Source organism: Camelus bactrianus, chromosome 13 (genome assembly GCF_048773025.1).
Source record: "Camelus bactrianus isolate YW-2024 breed Bactrian camel chromosome 13, ASM4877302v1, whole genome shotgun sequence".
Classification (NCBI taxonomy): Eukaryota; Metazoa; Chordata; class Mammalia; order Artiodactyla; family Camelidae; genus Camelus; species Camelus bactrianus.
In genome coordinates, this window is record NC_133551.1 from 47,068,629 (window position 1) to 47,086,901 (window position 18,273).

Genomic DNA, 18,273 nt, shown 5'->3' on the forward strand with positions numbered 1-18,273 from the left:
TCGCTGTAACTACACTTTATGTGGCACAAGGGATTTGCTCTCCTCCCGTGGCCTGGGAATCCCGAAGACTCGGCCCACATCTCACTTTCACTCCCACTCTCCATGATTCTCCATTTACTGTATGTCCAACCAGGCATACAGTAAAGTATGTAACCAGATTGTACAGGGAACCGAAATAATTAAATATTTACATTATCTAGTAAGAGGCGGGCAGAGATTATTGTAGTAAACAAGACAGCTCCTTCCTTTAAGGAGCTACAGATTGATGCCGAAACTGAGAAATCAGCAATCACAATAGTAAATGTGTTAATGGGAAAAAGCTAGAAGCAACTAGCAAGGGCTCCATTTAATAGGGGAGAGGGATGGGGGTGTTCCAAGCATGTGCAAAGACAAGACGCAAAAAAGCAAATAAATGGCTTTATGGGAACCAGATCAAGCTGGTGGAATTAAAGAGGCTAGAGATGTCTACAGAGTCCAGATCATGCTGACCCTTGTTAGATGTACTTGTTCACTTTATCCTGTAGTAGTGTGATAGCATACGAATAGCTTGGAGAGAAGGGAAGAGAGCCACTGTGTTCCCAGCTTCCTATGGAGAATAAAAAGAAAAACTGTCAAAATTACATGGGCTCATTTATTATTTCTTTCTTTCAATTATTTGAAAACTATATCAAAACAAAGTTTCCACCCGTGTCCATCAACGAATGAATGGATAAACAAAATGTAGTATATATCAGTGGAATATTATTCGGACATAAAAATAAATAAAGTTCTGATATATGCTACAACATTGTTGTAACATGCTGAGTGAAGTAGGACAGGCAACAAAAGAACAAATACTGTTTGGTTCCACTTGTATGAAATACCTAGAAAAGGCAAATTCATAGAGGCAGAAAGTAGGTTAGAATTTACCAGGGGCAGAGGAGTGGGGGCAATGAGGAGTTATTGCTTAAAGGGTACAAAGTTTCTATTTGGGGTAATGAAAGAGTTTTGGAAATAGATAATTGTACACTTTAAAAAATGGTTAAGATGGAAATTTTTGTTATATATTTTTACCAGTTTTTTAAATTAATGTAATATATCAAAACTATTGAATTGTACTCTTTAAATGGCTGAATTATATAGTATGAGTTATAATTATATGGTATGAGCTAGGGAGGGTATAGCTCAGAGTTAGAGTGCGGTGCTTAACATGCACAGCATGCACAAGGTCCTGGGTTCAATCCCCAGTACCTCTACCAAAAAAAAGAAGAAGAAAGAAATATAACCAAACGCAGTGTGTGGTTCTTCAGTCCCCAGAACCTGTCATAAATAAATAAATAAACCTAACTTCCTCCCCCCACAAATAACGAAAATATATACATATATGGTATGAGTTATATCTCAGTAAACTTTTAAAAAACAGGGTGGGGGGGGCGGGGCAAGAGGACAGTTTCCTCTTCCTCCATGGTTGTACTTCACCAACAACTCCTGTCCATGTTTTGTTTTTTTGTTTGTTTTGGGGTTGTTTTTTTTTTGTTTTTTTTTTTTGCGTCCCCCTTTCCCTCGGCTTTTCCTCTAATCTGGCTCAAAATTCCTGGGAGAAACTGGATAATGATCACCAGTGTCCTTGAACCACCAGGGTCAAGCCTGAATGATTCAAGACTCCCTTCAGCAGCAGGGCTGGGGAGGAGACTATTTTCCCATTTTAGTCACACTGCCCATAGGCTGGGGAGCCTGAGAGGATGTCTAACAGATTTTTAAAGATTCTTCTGGTTGTAGTGTGACTCACTGGGGACGGGGAGGCAAAACAAGAGGCTGGGGGATCTGAGAAATGGCTGTTTACAATGATCCAGGCTAGGTAGGATGGTGGTTTGAACAAGGATAGTAGCAGCGGGGCTAAAATGGTAGCAGCAATGAAGATGGTAAGGGGGAGATTGATCACGTATAAACTACGGAACTTGGATCTGGTTGGCTGAGTGGGAGGCACAGCAGTAGATAACACTATGGAGTATCCGAGTACACGGGGCAATACGGCGGGAACGTTAGGTGCGCTTAGTCCAGAACATACGGCGAAGGCTGGCCAAAGGCGGGGCTGAGCGTGGTGGGAAGCTCGGTCAGCCTTCCCGGCCGCTGTGCCTGGGGTCGAATCGCCCCTGGGCTTCCCCGAACTACTTCGCCATGGCGGGTCCCGGTCCCGGTGCGGCGCTGGAGTCCCCGCGGCAGCTGCTGGGCCGCGTGCGATTCCTGGCAGAGGCCGCGAAGAGCCTCCGTGCCGGGCGGCCGCTGCCGGCGGCGCTGGCTTTCGTGCCCCGCGAGGTGCTCTACAAGCTTTACAAGGACCCGGCGGGACCCTCGCGGGTGCTGTTGCCAGTGTGGGAGGCCGAGGGCCTGGGGCTGCGTGTGGGAGCCGCGGGCCCGGCCCCCGGTACCGGCTCCGGGCCCCTCCGCGCTGCCCGCGATAGCATCGAGCTCCGGCGGGGCGCCTGCGTGCGCACCACAGGCGAGGAGCTGTGCAACGGCCACGGGCTCTGGGTGAAGCTGACCAAGGTGCAAAAGACCCCGGGGCCAGGGAAGCCCCTGGCTGTTCCCCTTCCCTTTCCCTCCCCCATACTGAGCCGACTGGCTTTACGTTCGGTGCCCTTTGCCCTGGGCTGGGCGGGCCGCCGGGCAGCTCCCTGACGGCTGTCCCCATCTGGTACGTCCCGGCAGGAGCAGCTGGCAGAACACCTGGGTGACTGCGGACTGGACGAAGGCTGGCTGTTGGTGTGCCGTCCAGCGGAGGGCGGGGCCCGCCTCGTACCCATCGACACTCCAGACCACCTCCAGCGGCAGCAGCAGCTCTTCGGAGTGGACTACCGCCCGGTGCTCAGGTCCTGCACTGGGAGGGGCGGGGCTTGCTGTCTGATGGCTGGGCGGGATCTGGCACTGCTCCGGTGGTGGGTTCTGGAGCGAAGGCCGGATTTAGAGCAGGAAGGGGCAAGACCTGAAGGGAGCTAGGCTTCTGGAGGCATAGTTTAGAGGAGCTAGAGCTCTGGAGAAGGCTCCAGGGTCGCCTGCTGCTCGCTGATGTGTCCCTATACTGTCCCCCATTCTGTGTGCACAGATGGGAGCAGGTGGTGGACCTCACATACTCACATCGCCTGGGATCTAGGCCTCAGCCGGCCGAGGCATACACAGAAGCTGTACAAAGGCTACTGTGAGTGACCTGGGATGGGATGGGGAGGAAGGAGCACCAGGTCTGGGCCGGACCTAATTAGGGACTTGGGGTTGCTTAGCTATGTGCCCCCGACGTGGACCTACGAGTGCGACGAGGACCTGATCCACTTCTTGTACGACCACCTGGGCAAGGAGGATGAGAACTTGGGTAGCGTGAAGCAGTATGTGGAGAGCATAGACGTTTCCTCCTACACGGTGGGTGCTGGGACTCCTCCCACCCCAAGCAAGATAGATCCAGAATCCTCACCTCTAGGCCAGGGCCAAACCTGAATCCCTGCAGAGCAGACTTGGCCCAAGCCCCCCACCTGAGAAATCCTATATGAACCCCTAGACGCCTCCACCCATACCAGATGTGCTTTTAACCCAGCTCCACTGGGCTTTCTCTCCTGTGTTCCCTGGCCCAAAGTACACCCCAAAGTAGGGATTGGGGGGAAATGCTGATTCCACCTCTCTACCCGTCCCCAGGAGGAGTTCAATGTGTCCTGCCTGACAGACAGCAATGCAGACACCTACTGGGAGAGCGATGGGTCCCAGTGCCAGCACTGGGTACGGCTTACCATGAAAAAGGGCACCATTGTCAAGTGAGTGGGCTCTGAGTAGGACAGGGTGGGTGAGCCAAGTACCAGTCGGGGTACAACACCCACGTACAAACTCAACCCTCAGGAAGCTGCTACTCACGGTGGATACCACAGATGACAACTTTATGCCCAAGCGTGTGGTGGTCTATGGGGGCGAAGGGGACAACCTGAAGAAACTGAGTGACGTGAGCATTGACGAGTGAGCGAGCTGGCCTGGGGTGGGAGGTGGGAAGTGATCCTAGCAGGCCCTGGCCTGGCTTGGAAGCATAAAGTGAGACCGCAGCAATCCCTGAAGGCAAGGAGTCTCCAAAGTGCCTCGTGTTCATGCCCTCAGGACACTGATTGGAGACGTCTGTGTCCTGGAGGACATGACCGTCCACCTCCCAATCATCGAGATCCGCATCGTGGAGTGTCGAGGTGGGCTTAAGGATGTAGGGAGGGAAAGGGACCCCCAGTGCGTAGATAGGAGCCAGCTGGCAGTGAGTGTGGAGAGAAGGAGATGGGCTTGGAGTTGGGGTAAATGTCATAGCTGAATTAACTCTAGGATCTGAAGCTATGGGGCCCAAGCCAGGTGGAAGGTGCCAGGTATAGGCCTGCCTTAAAGCCACAGAGGTAGTTGGGCTCACCTGGAAGAGGGACTGAGTTGGGACCACCCTCAGGCATCCCAAAATTACAGTGCTGGATGGAGGAGCCAGCAAAGAATATACTAATCAGAATCAGGTGAATAGAAGGGGATCCCAAAGGTCCCAAGTTTCTGGGGCCTAAGAGTGACAAAAGGCTGCGCATGAAGGAGCCATTCTTAGTTCTCAGGGCCAAGGAGGCAGCAGGCACAGTAAGTGATCTCACTCTGACGCCTTCCCCCAGATGATGGGATTGATGTGCGTCTTCGAGGGGTCAAGATCAAGTCATCTAGACAGCGGGAGCTAGGGTTGAATGCAGACCTGTTCCAGCCCACCAGCCTGGTGCGATACCCACGCCTGGAAGGCACTGACCCAGAAGTACTGTACCGCAGAGCTGTTCTGCTGCAGAGGTGGCTGTGGTCCTGGGTCTTTCAGGCCCTTCCTTCCCTGACCCCCATCCCGAACCTTGTATGTCTGTGTAGAAAAGGTCTCCAAGGTCTTTTACTATAACCTGTTCCACTTCAAGCATCAGAGAAGCCCCTGGGCCCTGCCTTCTCCTGTCCCTGTGTGTTGGGGGGTCTTGCATCCACACCAAACTCTTCAGCTGCAGTTATCTTTCCACCCACCCCAGATTCATAAAGATCCTAGACAGCGTCCTACACCACCTGGTACCTGCCTGGGACCACACGCTGGGCACCTTCAGCGAGATTAAGGTGAGCCTAGTGCTTCTCTTGGCAGTGGACACCCCCTTTCTGCTCATGCAGTCATTCACTCTTCATCGGAAAGTTCTTAAACTACACTAGGCCTGGCCCTTTGCTGGGCTCTGGGAACACAGGAAGAAAACCAGACACAAATAGTCAAAATTTAGTGTTTGGGGTGCTGTTCCCCCAGAGAGTGTGTGAAATACACAAGAGCTGGAGAGGGAGAGGTGACAGCATGGACAGGGCAGGTGGCATAAAAGGTGCATACTGGGCGTTACCAGCAGCTCAAGATGACTTGAGAGAAGCCCGCCCGTAGATGTGAGTAGGATGTGAAGATGAGGCTGGGAGGGGGTGGGCAGGAAGCAGACCCTGGTAGCAGAGGGCTCTGGGGCCAGGCTATGAAGCAGGGACTTGGTCCCTGGTCCGTGGAGCCATTGAAAAGTTTTTATGTAAGGTAATGACAAGGTTGGATTTTTTGTTTAAGAAAGCTCGCCCTGGTGGCTGGACTGGGGACCGGAAGCAAGGACCAGGGGTGGACTAGGCTTGAACTGGAACCATAAGATTGGATCCAGGAATAGAGAAGGGTTCCAGGGCCTGGACAGAGGCTGACAGCCTGCCGGTCCTGCTCTGGCCACCTCTCCTCACCAGCAAGTAAAGCAGTTTCTGCTGCTTTCGCGTCAGCGGCCAGGCCTGGTGGCCCAGTGCCTGCGTGACTCAGAGAGCAGCAAGCCCAGCTTTATGCCACGCCTCTACATCAACCGGCGCCTCGCCATGGAGCACCGCGCTTGCCCCTCCAAGGACCCAGCCTGCAAGAACGCAGTCTTCACCCAGGTCTGGATCACCGGGGATCGGAGCAAGGGAGGGGCGGTAAGGGGCTGAGGGGACTGGGCCAAGAGGGACCTGAGCAAGGTCTTCAGGCAAGAGTGGGGCCAGGTCTTGACACAGACTTTCCCACAACTCCCTCCTCTTTCCCCTGCCCCCAGGTTTACGAAGGCCTCAAGCCCTCTGACAAGTATGAAAAGCCCCTGGACTACAGGTATGGCATGGGGATGAGGGACTTGTTCAGGGCACATGAGTACATATGTGCACCCACACACTCCCTCTGGCACCCCTCACCATTATCCCTCTGTAGCCCCTACTCCTGGCTGGTCTCTGGGCTGGTGGATCATCCTGAGCCCTGGCCAAGCTTGATGACAGAGACCCACCCCTATTTACAGGTGGCCCATGCGCTATGACCAGTGGTGGGAGTGTAAATTCATTGCAGAAGGCATCATTGACCAAGGTGAGGCCCTGAGGGAAGTCAATGGGGTCCGGCCTTATTTAGAGTGGCAGACGCTTCTGGGATCACCAACTAACCAGAGAGAGGACCTGTGTATTACCCCATTATGGGTAATGCCCCAGCTGAGGGCATCTATCTGTCATTTCAGGGGGTGGTTTCCGGGACAGCCTGGCAGACATGTCAGAAGAACTGTGCCCTAGCTCGGCAGACACCCCTGTGCCCCTGCCCTTCTTTGTACGCACGGCCAACCAGGTAATCTCCCACTCCTACCTCCCAAGTTGTTTCTGCTGTTCTGTCTCTACATACCTCCCGGGTACCAGGCTAAGAGGCAGAGGCAAGACTGAGTGGCTCAGGGTAGCCTCTGGGTAGACAGGGAAGGAGGAACTGTTGTACATTCAGAGGGATGATTTAGGGCCCCCAGTGAAAGGTGTTCAGGGAAGTCTTTGGGCGTCTGGGGCAACTAGGTGGGGGCCACCCCATGCCATGCTGACAGCTCTGTCTCGGGGGCAGGGCAATGGCACAGGTGAGGCCCGGGATATGTATGTGCCCAACCCCTCCTGCCGAGACTTTGCCAAGTACGAATGGATCGGACAGCTGATGGGGGCTGCCCTTCGGGGTAAGGAGTTCCTGGTGAGTAGTCTAATCTGCACCCTACCAGGTTGGTTCTGGTTCTTGGAAGGAAGAGCCGGCCCAACCTGGGCAGCTCAGGGTGAGAAGACAATATATTTGTCCTATAGGTCCTGGCTCTGCCTGGCTTTGTGTGGAAGCAGCTCTCTGGTGAGGAGGTGAGCTGGAGCAAGGACTTCCCAGCTGTGGACTCTGTGCTGGTGAGTTAGGGACTGGAGCCAGTGTTTCCTCTGCTCTGCCCCCAAGGTTGCTGCTCCCTGAAGCTGTCTTGAACCTTTTCTTACATACTTTCTCCCTCTCCAATCCCACCTACTCCCAGGGCTTCAACTCTTATCACTATCCTGGTGACCCCTACTTCCTCACCTCCAGTGCCAGCCTCTCTCCTGAGCCTGGGTTCCTATATGCATCTGCCTGCTGGACCTCCGTCCCAAGACCAGCTCAGCCCACTCTTCATCCTCTCCGCAGCCTACCGCCCCCTAGAGCCCCCTGTCTCAGAATGGCACCCACCCCCGCCCCATGCCAAGCCCCTCATGGTCATTCACGCCTCCTTCTCCCTCACCTCACACATTCTGTCACATCATTCCTCTGGAATCTGTCCACTTCTGTCATCTCTCTGGTTCAGGCCACCTTCCTTTCTGACTCAACTACTGACTGCAAAAGCTGATGTCCTTGTCTCTATTCTTACCCATCAGATCTCCAGCAGCCAGAGTAATTAATTTCACTCTTGTTGTTTAAACACTTCAATGGCTCCACACTGGGTGTAGCATAAAATGTAAAATCTGACAAGGCCTTATATGACCCTTATATCTCTGGGCAGTTGGTTCATGATCAGGCTCCCGCCAGACAAATTCCTCAGGCTTTTTGCTCTTTCTACCTTTTTCCAAGCTGTTCTCTCTCCTGACTTCCTGGTGGCCCAGCCAATTCCCAGCTGTCATTGGGTCTCAGTTTATATGCCACTTCTCCAGGCTGATTCCCCTGGACTCCAGGCCCGGTTGGGCACCATTCTGATGCTCTCACAGCCCTCGTACTAACCCACTGTCCTCATTCCCTGCGTGAGGACTGCCTTGCCTGGCTGCCTCTCCAGCTCGCTGGTGAGCTTCTTGAGTTAAAACAAGGACTGTTTGCACAATAAAAAGCTGACCTTCCTGCTTCTTTTCAACCCCCAGGTGAAGCTCCTGGAAGTGATGGAAGGAATGGACAAGGAGACATTTGAGTTCAAATTTGGGAAGGAGCTAACATTCACCACTGTGCTGAGTGACCAGCAGATGGTGGAGCTGATCCCCGGGGGTGCCAGCATTGTGGTGGGATATGAGGACCGTTCCCGTTTCATTCAACTGGTGCAGAAGGCACGGCTAGAGGAGAGCAAGGAGCAGGTACTACCCTAAAGCCAGCAGAACAGAGGGCTTTGTACCATTCCTTGTAGCCAGGGCCCAGCCTGACAGGCCACCAGTACCCAATGCCAAGAACTCTGGCCCCCATCATCCTTCTGCCCCACATCCTTGCTGATCAGTGAGGTACAGAGATACCCCCAGCGCTGAGCAACGATCATTTCCCCCATTATCTCTGTGAGTGGAAGCCAAGTGTCCCCACCACACACTGAGCTGGGAGTTGTGCCCTCTTCTCCAGCCAGGCCTTTTCCCTCCTCCCCAGGTGGCAGCCATGCAGGCAGGTCTTCTGAAGGTGGTCCCACAGGCCGTGCTAGACTTGTTGACCTGGCAAGAGTTGGAGAAGAAGGTGTGCGGGGATCCAGAGGTCACTGTGGATGCTCTGCGCAAGCTCAGTGAGTGTGGGGTGGGGCAGCACAGTCTGGGGGTGGGGCTTAAGGACCTAAGAATGAATTCTGTCTGGTTTTGGCCCCACCAGCCCGATTTGAGGACTTTGAGCCATCTGACACACGGGTGCAGTATTTCTGGGAGGCGCTGAACAACTTCACCAACGGTCAGTGGAAAGGACAGAGTAATGCCTGGGTTTGGACAACCCCTGGGATATAGAGACAGGGTGGAAGCTGTAGAACCTCCTCCACCATCAGCACATGGGCATTGATTTCATTCTCCTCCATCCAGAGGACCGGAGCCGCTTCCTGCGCTTTGTCACGGGGCGCAGCCGCCTGCCGGCGCGAATCTACATCTACCCGGACAAGCTGGGGTGAGTGCAGAGGAGGGTGGCAGGTCCAAAGAGGCTGTAGCTGGCCTCTGCCCTCCCCACAACACACATAGTCACATGTCAGCCCCTCACCCTGTGCCCCTGTGATTCTTCCTGATCTGTGTCCCTCCATGTCCCCAGCTACGAGACCACAGATGCGCTGCCTGAGTCTTCTACCTGCTCCAGCACCCTCTTCCTACCACACTATGCCAGGTGGGTTTCCTTGGCTCCAGCTTAGGGCGTGGGGAGTAGGGGTACAGGTGGCATCCTAGGCTGGAAGAGGGCTTCAGGTACTGCAGTGCACCAGTTGGACCCCCAAAGCCCCTTGTTGTGATGGAGGGGCCTCTATACCTGGCAGTGGCCAACTCCATGCCCTCCCGCAGTGCCAAGGTGTGTGAGGAGAAGCTCCGTTATGCAGCATACAACTGCGTGGCCATCGACACCGACATGAGCCCTTGGGAGGAGTGAGTTGGCGCCAGGGGGCAGCCGCAGGCCGGCAGGACTGGGCCTGCGTGGGTCCCCCTGGGCCTTGCCCAGGGCGAAGACACTTTCCCTGGACCAGCTGGGGTCTGGGCAGGAAAAGCCAGCGCACTCCAGCCCTGTGTGCGGTTGGAGTGGGAGCAGCAGTTGACACGGGTGGCCCAGCCCCGGAGCCCCTCAAGCCCTATGCGTGCTCGGGTTTGCTCCCAGAGTTATGTTGCCTCTGTGAGAGGGATCTTCCCCAAGCCCAGCACAAGCTGCCAGGCCTGAGCTACTTGAAGGGGGCCTTCTAGCTCCCCACCCTATGGACTTTGCTTCAGTTTTCCACTCTTTTTTCTTTTTCTCTTTGTTTTCCTCTGGCTTCAGCCTGGGCTCAAAACCAAAAACTGTGGGGGTGGGGGCTCCTCCCCAAATAAGGCTCCAGGGATGACTAGGGAGTGATGGCCTTCCTCCTTGGTCTCCTGAACCAGGAATGAAGCAACAGCTGAACACCTCTCCCTCACATACTGGTCTTTTCCTCCCCTTCCTCCATACCCAAGGTGTGAACTCTGATTTTCTTTCTCCAACTCAGTCTCAACCAACAAAGTACCACCACATTCCCTGGCTCAGAACCTACATCTACTCAACATTAAACCTTCCTACCACTGCCATTCATCATTTCTGCATCACCTCCAGCCTGGCTCCAAAGATTGTCTGCTGTCTTACCCCCAAGATTTTGCACAGGTTAAGGCCAGTTATGCCCTCTCTGAAATCTTAAATAGCTCCTCTTTGCCCAACTCTAAAATGAGGCCTAGACTTTAAACCTGCTCCCAGGCCTTACGCACGTTCCTGTCCTGGCCCTCCCTTCCTTAAGGGCCTCCATGACACTCCATCAGAGAAGCTTCTGCACATGGGAAAGTTGAATAAATGAGGAATTCATTCCTTAGGAGTGTGTTTATTGGACTCCTGAGGGATGTTAAAGAAGGTTGTTCCAGGAACTTCAGGGTCCTGCTGTGAGCCAAGGAGATGGTGTGTCAAGTGGGAGTGGTGGGGCTTCTCCTTGGAAAATTATTAAATCTGGAGTTGAGCAGGGAGATAAAGACGCCAGTAGTCAGAAGGGGGATTGGGCGGGGCGTGGGGGAAGCTGGCCTGGCATCTTCCAGGATGGGTGTGGTGATTTGGAAGGGTACATCTTCAGAAATCAAGTGAGCAGAAGAATCTGCAGGCACAGGGAAACTTGTATAGCTTAACAGTATCTAACCGTGTAAGCAATAAGGTCTTAATAAAGTGTTCTGGGTGTAGGTGGTTTCTACAATTGGCCAAAAAAAAAAAAAACAAGAAAAGAAAAGAAAAAAAAAAACCTGACATCCTAGAGGACAGAGCCTTGCGTTGGCTGATAAACCACCAGGTCAGGATTTGACGGAAGAGGCAGCAGCATTACTGCCGACCTAGACTTACCCCCACGCTGCCTCCAATTGTAGCAGCTAAGGTGTGGTCTATAAGAGTAAGTTCTCCCTGAAAGACCTTGCGGATGCAGTCGCCCCCAACGGCGGTGCCTAGAGAAATCTCGCTCTCGCATTGCTTCCCCATACCGTCCTCTAAGGGGCGCCCTGACGCTGCCTTAGCGGGCAAATCACCTTGGCCTTGAGTTCGGATCCCCGGGGCTCTGCGCACCCCGAGGTCCGTCTCGCTGTAACTCGGAGTCTAATGCCCCAGATGAACCTCCCCGGCAGCCCTCACCTTTCGGCTCCCCGACCCCTGCGCCGTGGGTGGTCCACTGGAGACATGCCCCTTCCTCCAGCAGCCCCTTCCCGCCCAGGGAGCTGGAGGCGAAGGAAGGCCAGAGGCCGCCGCTCCCGCCCAGCTCCGCTCTTCCCGGCAAGCTCCCGCCCCTTGTCCGGCCCGTCCCCTGCCCTCCTCCTCAGGGAAGGGCCTGGCCAGCACGCCTCTGCAGGAGGTAATCTTGTTTCTGTCTGGTACTGGCCACGTGATCCTCTTTGGTCCCTTTTACCAAATGGGACCCACACTGTATTTTGTAGCTTGCTTCTTATTCATTCATTCATTCATTCAGCGCCTGCATGGAGCATTTATGTCAGGCGCCACACAAGGTGCAAAAGGTAAAATGATGGCTAAACAGGTAATTTTTGCCCTCTTGAGATTTAACCTTTAATAGAAGAGACATCAAGCAGATAATCAAATTAACAACATTTAGTAACATTTGTGTAAGAGCTCCAAGGGAGAAATGAAGGGTTTTGTTAGAACACAGAACAGGATGACTTTAACCAGTGGGGCCCAGTGAAATGCTAAGTCCTTAGGGAGAATAAGGGCACAAAGGCCAGCTGAGAAGCACGTTGCGTCCTGTGTTACTGGAGTGTGAAGGGAAGAGAGAGATGAGACTCCAGCCTTGGAGACTTGTTTTAGGGGGTTGGATTGAGTAACCACAAGGGGGTTAAGCGCCTTTGGCAGCTGTGTAGAAAATGAGTTGAAAGGGGGAGACTGGAGGCAAGAAGGAATCCAAGCAGGAAATGATGGTCACTGGGACACTCATTTTAACCATTATTTTTATTGGCTTCATTGTATTACACTGTAAGGAATTTCAAAACTTTTATTTATTTAAAACTCTCTATGGATGGACATTAAGGTTGTTTACAAATTTTCTATATTGAAAACTACAAATGTTATAATAAACATCCTCATACACATATCCTTGCATACCTATTTATTTTCTTAGAATGACTTCCTAAAATCACATCATCAGACTGCCAAATTGTCCTCTAGGAAGAATGTATCAATTGTCACTCCCTTTAGTGTCTATTTCCTAAATTCTTACCAACTTTGGGCATTGAGTTTAATGTGCAGAAAAATAGTATGATTGTTAACTTCAATTTGCATTGCTTTTGTTATTTACTATATTGAGCAATTGTTTTTCTTTTTTATGAACTGCCCTTTATGTATTTTTGTCCATTTTTCTGTATGTTTCATTACACTTTTCTTATTGATTTATAACAATCTTTGTGTAGTAAGCAGATAATAAGCACAGCAAGGTACCTGCTAAGTGCTGTACATCTTGTTTTGTTTTGGAGGGGGAAGTAATAAGGTTTACTTATTTATTTTTAATGGAGGTACTGGGGATTGAGCCTAGGACCTTCTCCAAGCTAAGCAGGCACTCTACCACTGAGCTGTATCCTCCCTGGCTTGTACATCTTTTATCCTGTCTTATCTTCTCAACAACCCTATAAATTAAGTACTATTTCCAGACAAGAAACCTAGAGCAAAGATTAATTAACTTGCCCAGGGTCACGTAAGCAGTAAGCAATAAAGGTAGGATTTGGATGGTGGTCTGCCAGCCTAAAAACCTGCTGATGTGGTAACTAAGGTGCTATATTCTGTATATTAACACCTTTGCTGTGTCAGGTGTTATAAATATGTTTTTCCAGTCTGTACTTGCCACTTAATTTCATATATATTCTTTCCTAATGTACAATATGTAAAAGTTTTGTGGATGAAAAATCTTTTTCTTCATGAAAGAAACCATGTATTAGATTCATACCACAGGAAGGCAATATTGTATATTAGTCAGGAGTACATTCTCTAGAGTTCACTTGCCTGTATTCATATCCTGGCTTTACCACGTTCTAGCCGTTGACCATGGACAACAGCTAAGGGTTTTCCAAGTCCTTAACCAGTTTCCTCAGCTTCCTTGTTTGAAGTATTTATCCTTTAGCATTGACTTGAATGCTGTTCTCACATACTCATCATTACTGTATGCTAAATTTTGATATATAAGAAATCCTCATTTTGCACAGTAGTGCTAGATGATAAAAATTGCCCTGCACTTTGAAACCAAGCAAAGAGATCTTAATAATCAATGGGTGAGTAATATTTCTTTGTATTTATATACCACATCTTCTTTATCCAGTCATCAGTCTGTTGGTGGACATTTAGGTTGTTTCCATGTCTTGGCTATTGTAAAAAAAATGCTGCTATGAACATTGGGGTGCATGTATCTTTTTGAATTAGAGTTTTCTCCAAATATATGCCTAGGAGTGGGATTGCTGGATCATATGGTAACTCTATTTTTAATTTTTTAAGGAACCTCCATAGTGGCTGCACCAATTTACATTCCCACCAACAGTGTAGGAGGGTTCTTTTTTCTCCACACACTCTCCAGTGTTTATTATTTGTAGACTTTTTGATGATGGCAATTCTGACTGGTGTGAGGTGATACCTCATTGTAGTTTTGATTTCCATTTCTCTAATAATTAGCAATATTGAGTATCTTTTTCATGTGCCTGTTGCCCACCTGGATGTCTTCTTTGGAGAAATGTCTGTTTGGGTCTTCTGCCCATTTTTTGTTTGGGTTGTTTGTTTTTTTGATATTAAGCTACATGAGCTGTTTGTATATTTTGGAAATTAGTCCCTTGTTGGTCATATCATTTGAAAATATCTTCTCCCAGTCTGTAGGTTATCTTTTCATTTTATTTATGGTTTCCTTTGCTGTGCAAAAGCTTTTAAATTTAATTAGTTCACATTTATTTATTTTTGCTTTAATTTCCATTACTCTAGGAGCTGGTTCAAAAAAAATATTGCTGAACTTTATGTCAAAGAGTGTTCTGCCTATGTTTCCTCTAGGAGTTTTATAGTGTCTAGTCTTAAATTTAGGTCCTTAATCCATTTTGAGTTTATTTTTGTATATAGTATTAATGTACCTCCATTAAAATAAATAAATAAATCTAATTACCTGTCCCCCCAATTTTTTTAAAGTTAAAAAAATTAAAAACTATCTTCCTGTCAATTATAAATGTATAAGGAAATGAAAAAATAGTAAAATTAATATTTATTTAGTACTCTGAAATCTAAAGCATTTAGAAGATTTGAGAATTAAATAGTTTTCTTTGTAAAACACTTATCAAAAGTAATTTGAATAGTGCTTGGCTCTTTTTTCTTGCCTTATAATATGGAGGAAGCATCTTCTCTAAATCTCGGTGAATTGCCATACTCCTTTCTAGGTTTCGATCAGCTTCCAACATTTTATTCTTTGTACTTTCAATCTCATGAAATATCTCTGAGAATTCCTTTAATGTGAATTTTATTGCTGACATCACTTCCTCTGGGACATCTTCATCCTTTTTGTCACAACCATTTTCCTCATTTATGTAGATAAGGTTGCCTTCACTAAGTCCCTCTGGCTGTGTATCCACACTCTTTCATGACAGAAGTGCTAACTTTGCTTTGACATAACTACATCTATGCTCAATTTGAATTTCACTTCCAGCATTATTAATTCTCATCTCTTTGCTGCACTTTCATTTTATTGGCTAATTCTCAATTATCCATTTTTTAAAAATGTCCCATGGGTTTATCACTGGGAGACAAGGAAGCAACACAACTATATTGTATGCTGTCTGTGAATGAATTGAATAAGAGCTGTGCAGTGACTAATCACCAACAGACTGAAAAAAGTGACATGATTGTTCACTCATGGTGCACATCCATCATGATCCAAATTGATTTTGATGACTTTTGTCAGTAGTCTAATTGCTTTTATGGAGGAGAGAATTTTTGGAGGAACTTAACCATTTTTACTGATGTCATCTATTCCTTTTGTATCTGCTTCTAAATTTATTAGATGGAAAGTTTTAGAAAGACTTAAATGAGACACAGTTCCCAAATTTCAATAACCTCTATAAAACTCTAAGACTTTATGTCGTCAATATGGTGTTCTCCCTCTCCCTGTCCCTCCTCCCTGCCTAACTTTTTCTTATTCCCAAAGTACTTAGCACCTTTTAATATATGATACAGTTTACTCATTTATTATTTAAACTTCCTTCTAATTTATGCTGCCTATCCCTGCTAGGATGAAGTCTGGATTCTTTTTTGTTCACTAATATATCCTAAGAGCTCAAAACTATCTTTGGCATACAGTAGTCAATCAATAAATTGTTCAATAAACAAATGAATGTGGCCTGTAAACAATACTTTCCAATTTAAAAACAAGGAAAATCAGCCATCTGAAAAGTTTTTTTCAATAAAGGAGGGGAAAAAAAAAATCACCAAATTGATTAAATCACCCATTTTTAAAGTTGACCCATCGGTTTAGAGCATAAATGTCCAGATTCTGACTTTCAAAACCACTAACAATGAAAATTCTGTGTGCTTGAAAGGAAATATTGAAACCCTAATTAGTGAAGTTTCTTTCCAAGCTCTTTATATAAACACTGTAGCATCATTTGCTCTCTAACTTATCATGAATCTATTGGGCAACTGCTGGCCTTATGTACAAAAATAAAATACAAATATTTTAGGACCTGCAATTGGTTGCCAAAGTAGAGTTTCTCTTTTCATTTTTATCTTTCACTCAGCACTCTAAAAATAATAATTCCCTGCCCTACTGACAAGTCCTCAGCCAGATGGAGTAGATGAATATTGTGATGTGGCCAGTAAATTCCCAAAGAGAGATCTCTTGCAGACCGTGGGAAGAGTATTTCTGAGCCAAGGCTCAACTTTTGAAAGGTTTCCTTTGTCTTCCACAGTTCAAAGAGAACTTGAGAGCTTGACCTTCTTAAACTGTTTCCCCACCAAATACAAACACATACACATAAATGTCCCTTGGGAAAGAAATGTGAACAGGAAACAAACATTATATGGAACAGCCTATATTCAACAAGCATTTATTAAATATTCCCATTTAATTAATAATTAAAAATAAATAATAAGCATGAGGCTAGGCATGAGGGTTAATAATATGGATTGATTTAGTGAAAAGGAATGTTCAGGAGAAGAGATGTTGTCAGTGACCCAATCCCCTAGCTCAGTTTTCTTACCACCAAATGGGAGGACAAGGGAAAATTTATGAGAAAGTTCTAATTAGTTCAATATTATTTACTTAGCATGTCCCAGATCCTGAGCTACGCCCTGCAGAGAGAGGAGCAAATAAGATACAGCCTTTGTCCTCAAATGGCTCCCAGTGTGATACAGAAGACTTGAAAAAGATGACAATCCTTTGTGGTGAGTGCCACAATCTAAATACTAGAAGCAGTGGGAGCCAGAAAGAAGGAATCCATGAGGCAGCAGTTCTTAAAGTATGCTCTTTAGAACTCAAGGGAGTCCCCAAGACCCTTTCAGGATATTTTCATAGTAATACTAAAGCACTGCTTCTTTCATTGTATTGATATTTGCACTGATGATACAAAAGCAATGGTCGATAAAACTGCAATCAAAACAGTGATACCAAACTGTACTAACAGTCATTATATTCTTCACTGCCACACATTTGCAATAAAAATTAAAATTAAAAAATAATAAAACAAAGTAAGTTTCACTTAAGAACGTCTTTGATGAAGAAATAAAATAATTTTATTAAATCTTTATCCTTGAGTACACATCTTTTTAATATTCTATGTGATGAAATGGGAAGTACATGTGTAACACTTCTGCACATATGAAAGAAGCATGATGGCTGTCTCCAGGAAGAGGACCTGTGCAATTATTTGTTTTGTGAACAACTGACAAACTATGGAAAAAACTTATCAAAATGAGTGAAATAAGCCAGTCACTTCAAAGAAAATCACTAACAATGATAATATTTGAGCTTTCAAGAGAAAATCAGAAGTTTGGAAAACTGGTATTTGTCATCACAAGCTTGCTATCTTTCTCAAGGACTTCTCTAATGAGGTTGATGGTGATATTAACTAATGTGACTTTTAAAGTATATAATGAGACAACATTGGGTAGATCTACATAACTTAGTGAACCGACATTTTACAAATGATCGATGCATCAAGTTGCAAAATCATGTGTGGGTAAAATTCCATTCAAAGTGCACATACTAAGAGTACAAAATGTTCACTGAAATAAATGATTCTACATTGCAACTAATCTTTAACAAACTACCACTTATTATTGAGTTTTGGTATAATATCAAAGAATACCCACAATTATCTGACAAAGGCTGTTACAATATCTCTCTGTTTCCCAACTATGTGTGTGAGGTCAGGTTTTCATCACCCAAAACAATACATCACAACTGATGGGAGAACTCAGCTGTTCTCTATTAAGCCAGACATTAAAGAGATCTGCAAAAAGGTGAAACTATAGCATTCGTCTCACTAAATTTTTCGTTTTGAAAACATAATTATGGCTTCACTAAAATGTTATTTATGTTACCATGTTAACAGTTTTACTATTTTTTTTAATGAATTAATGTTTTAAAATTTTCTCAGTTTAAAATTTTAATATAGTGGATGTCATAAGATACAGTCTACAAAAACGAAAGTTCTTTAGGACCTCCACTAATTTTCAAGAGTGTAAAGGGTCTAAAGACCAAAAAGTTTGGGAACTGCTGGCCTAAGGGAATAATTTTTTTTTGATATAGTCAGTTACAATGTGTCAGTTTCTGGTGTACAGCGTAATGTCCCAGTCATGCATACACACACACACACATATATTTGTTTTTCATTAAAGATTATTATAAGATATTGAATATAGTTTCCTGTGCTATACAGAAGAAATTTGTTTTTTTATCTATTTTTATATATAGTGGTTCATTTGCAAATCTCAAACTCCCAAATTTATCCCTTTCCACCCTAAAGTGAGTTTGAACTGAAGCAATCCCTCAGCAACTTTACTCAACTAGAAAAGAAAGTCCTCTAGTTCGCCGAAAACATATGCTA

At 46.9% G+C, this 18,273-nt stretch overlaps 1 protein-coding gene across 3 annotated transcripts; it reads left to right on the top strand.

The window, feature by feature from the left end:
- Nucleotides 1–1,985: 1,985 nt before the first annotated feature.
- HECTD3 (HECT domain E3 ubiquitin protein ligase 3) lies at nucleotides 1,986–16,971 on the top strand. 3 transcript variants are annotated; one of them, XM_074376561.1, is made up of 21 exons: nucleotides 1,986–2,526; nucleotides 2,689–2,849; nucleotides 3,083–3,175; nucleotides 3,255–3,390; nucleotides 3,661–3,776; nucleotides 3,859–3,972; nucleotides 4,108–4,190; nucleotides 4,638–4,803; nucleotides 5,025–5,106; nucleotides 5,776–5,925; nucleotides 6,078–6,130; nucleotides 6,312–6,376; nucleotides 6,522–6,625; nucleotides 6,884–7,003; nucleotides 7,111–7,200; nucleotides 8,167–8,373; nucleotides 8,651–8,780; nucleotides 8,864–8,938; nucleotides 9,064–9,145; nucleotides 9,284–9,355; nucleotides 16,492–16,971. In XM_074376561.1, the coding sequence occupies exons 1-21, from the start codon at nucleotides 2,158–2,160 to the stop codon at nucleotides 16,586–16,588; spliced, it is 2,565 nt and encodes an 854-aa protein (XP_074232662.1). In that variant the 5' UTR covers nucleotides 1,986–2,157; the 3' UTR covers nucleotides 16,589–16,971. The 3 variants fall into 3 exon arrangements, with proteins under 3 accessions (XP_074232662.1, XP_074232660.1, XP_074232661.1); XM_074376559.1 differs by having other exon boundaries at nucleotides 1,990–2,526; nucleotides 5,743–5,925; XM_074376560.1 differs by lacking the exon at nucleotides 16,492–16,971 and adding an exon at nucleotides 9,526–10,543 and having other exon boundaries at nucleotides 1,995–2,526; nucleotides 5,743–5,925.
- Nucleotides 16,972–18,273: the final 1,302 nt, after the last annotated feature.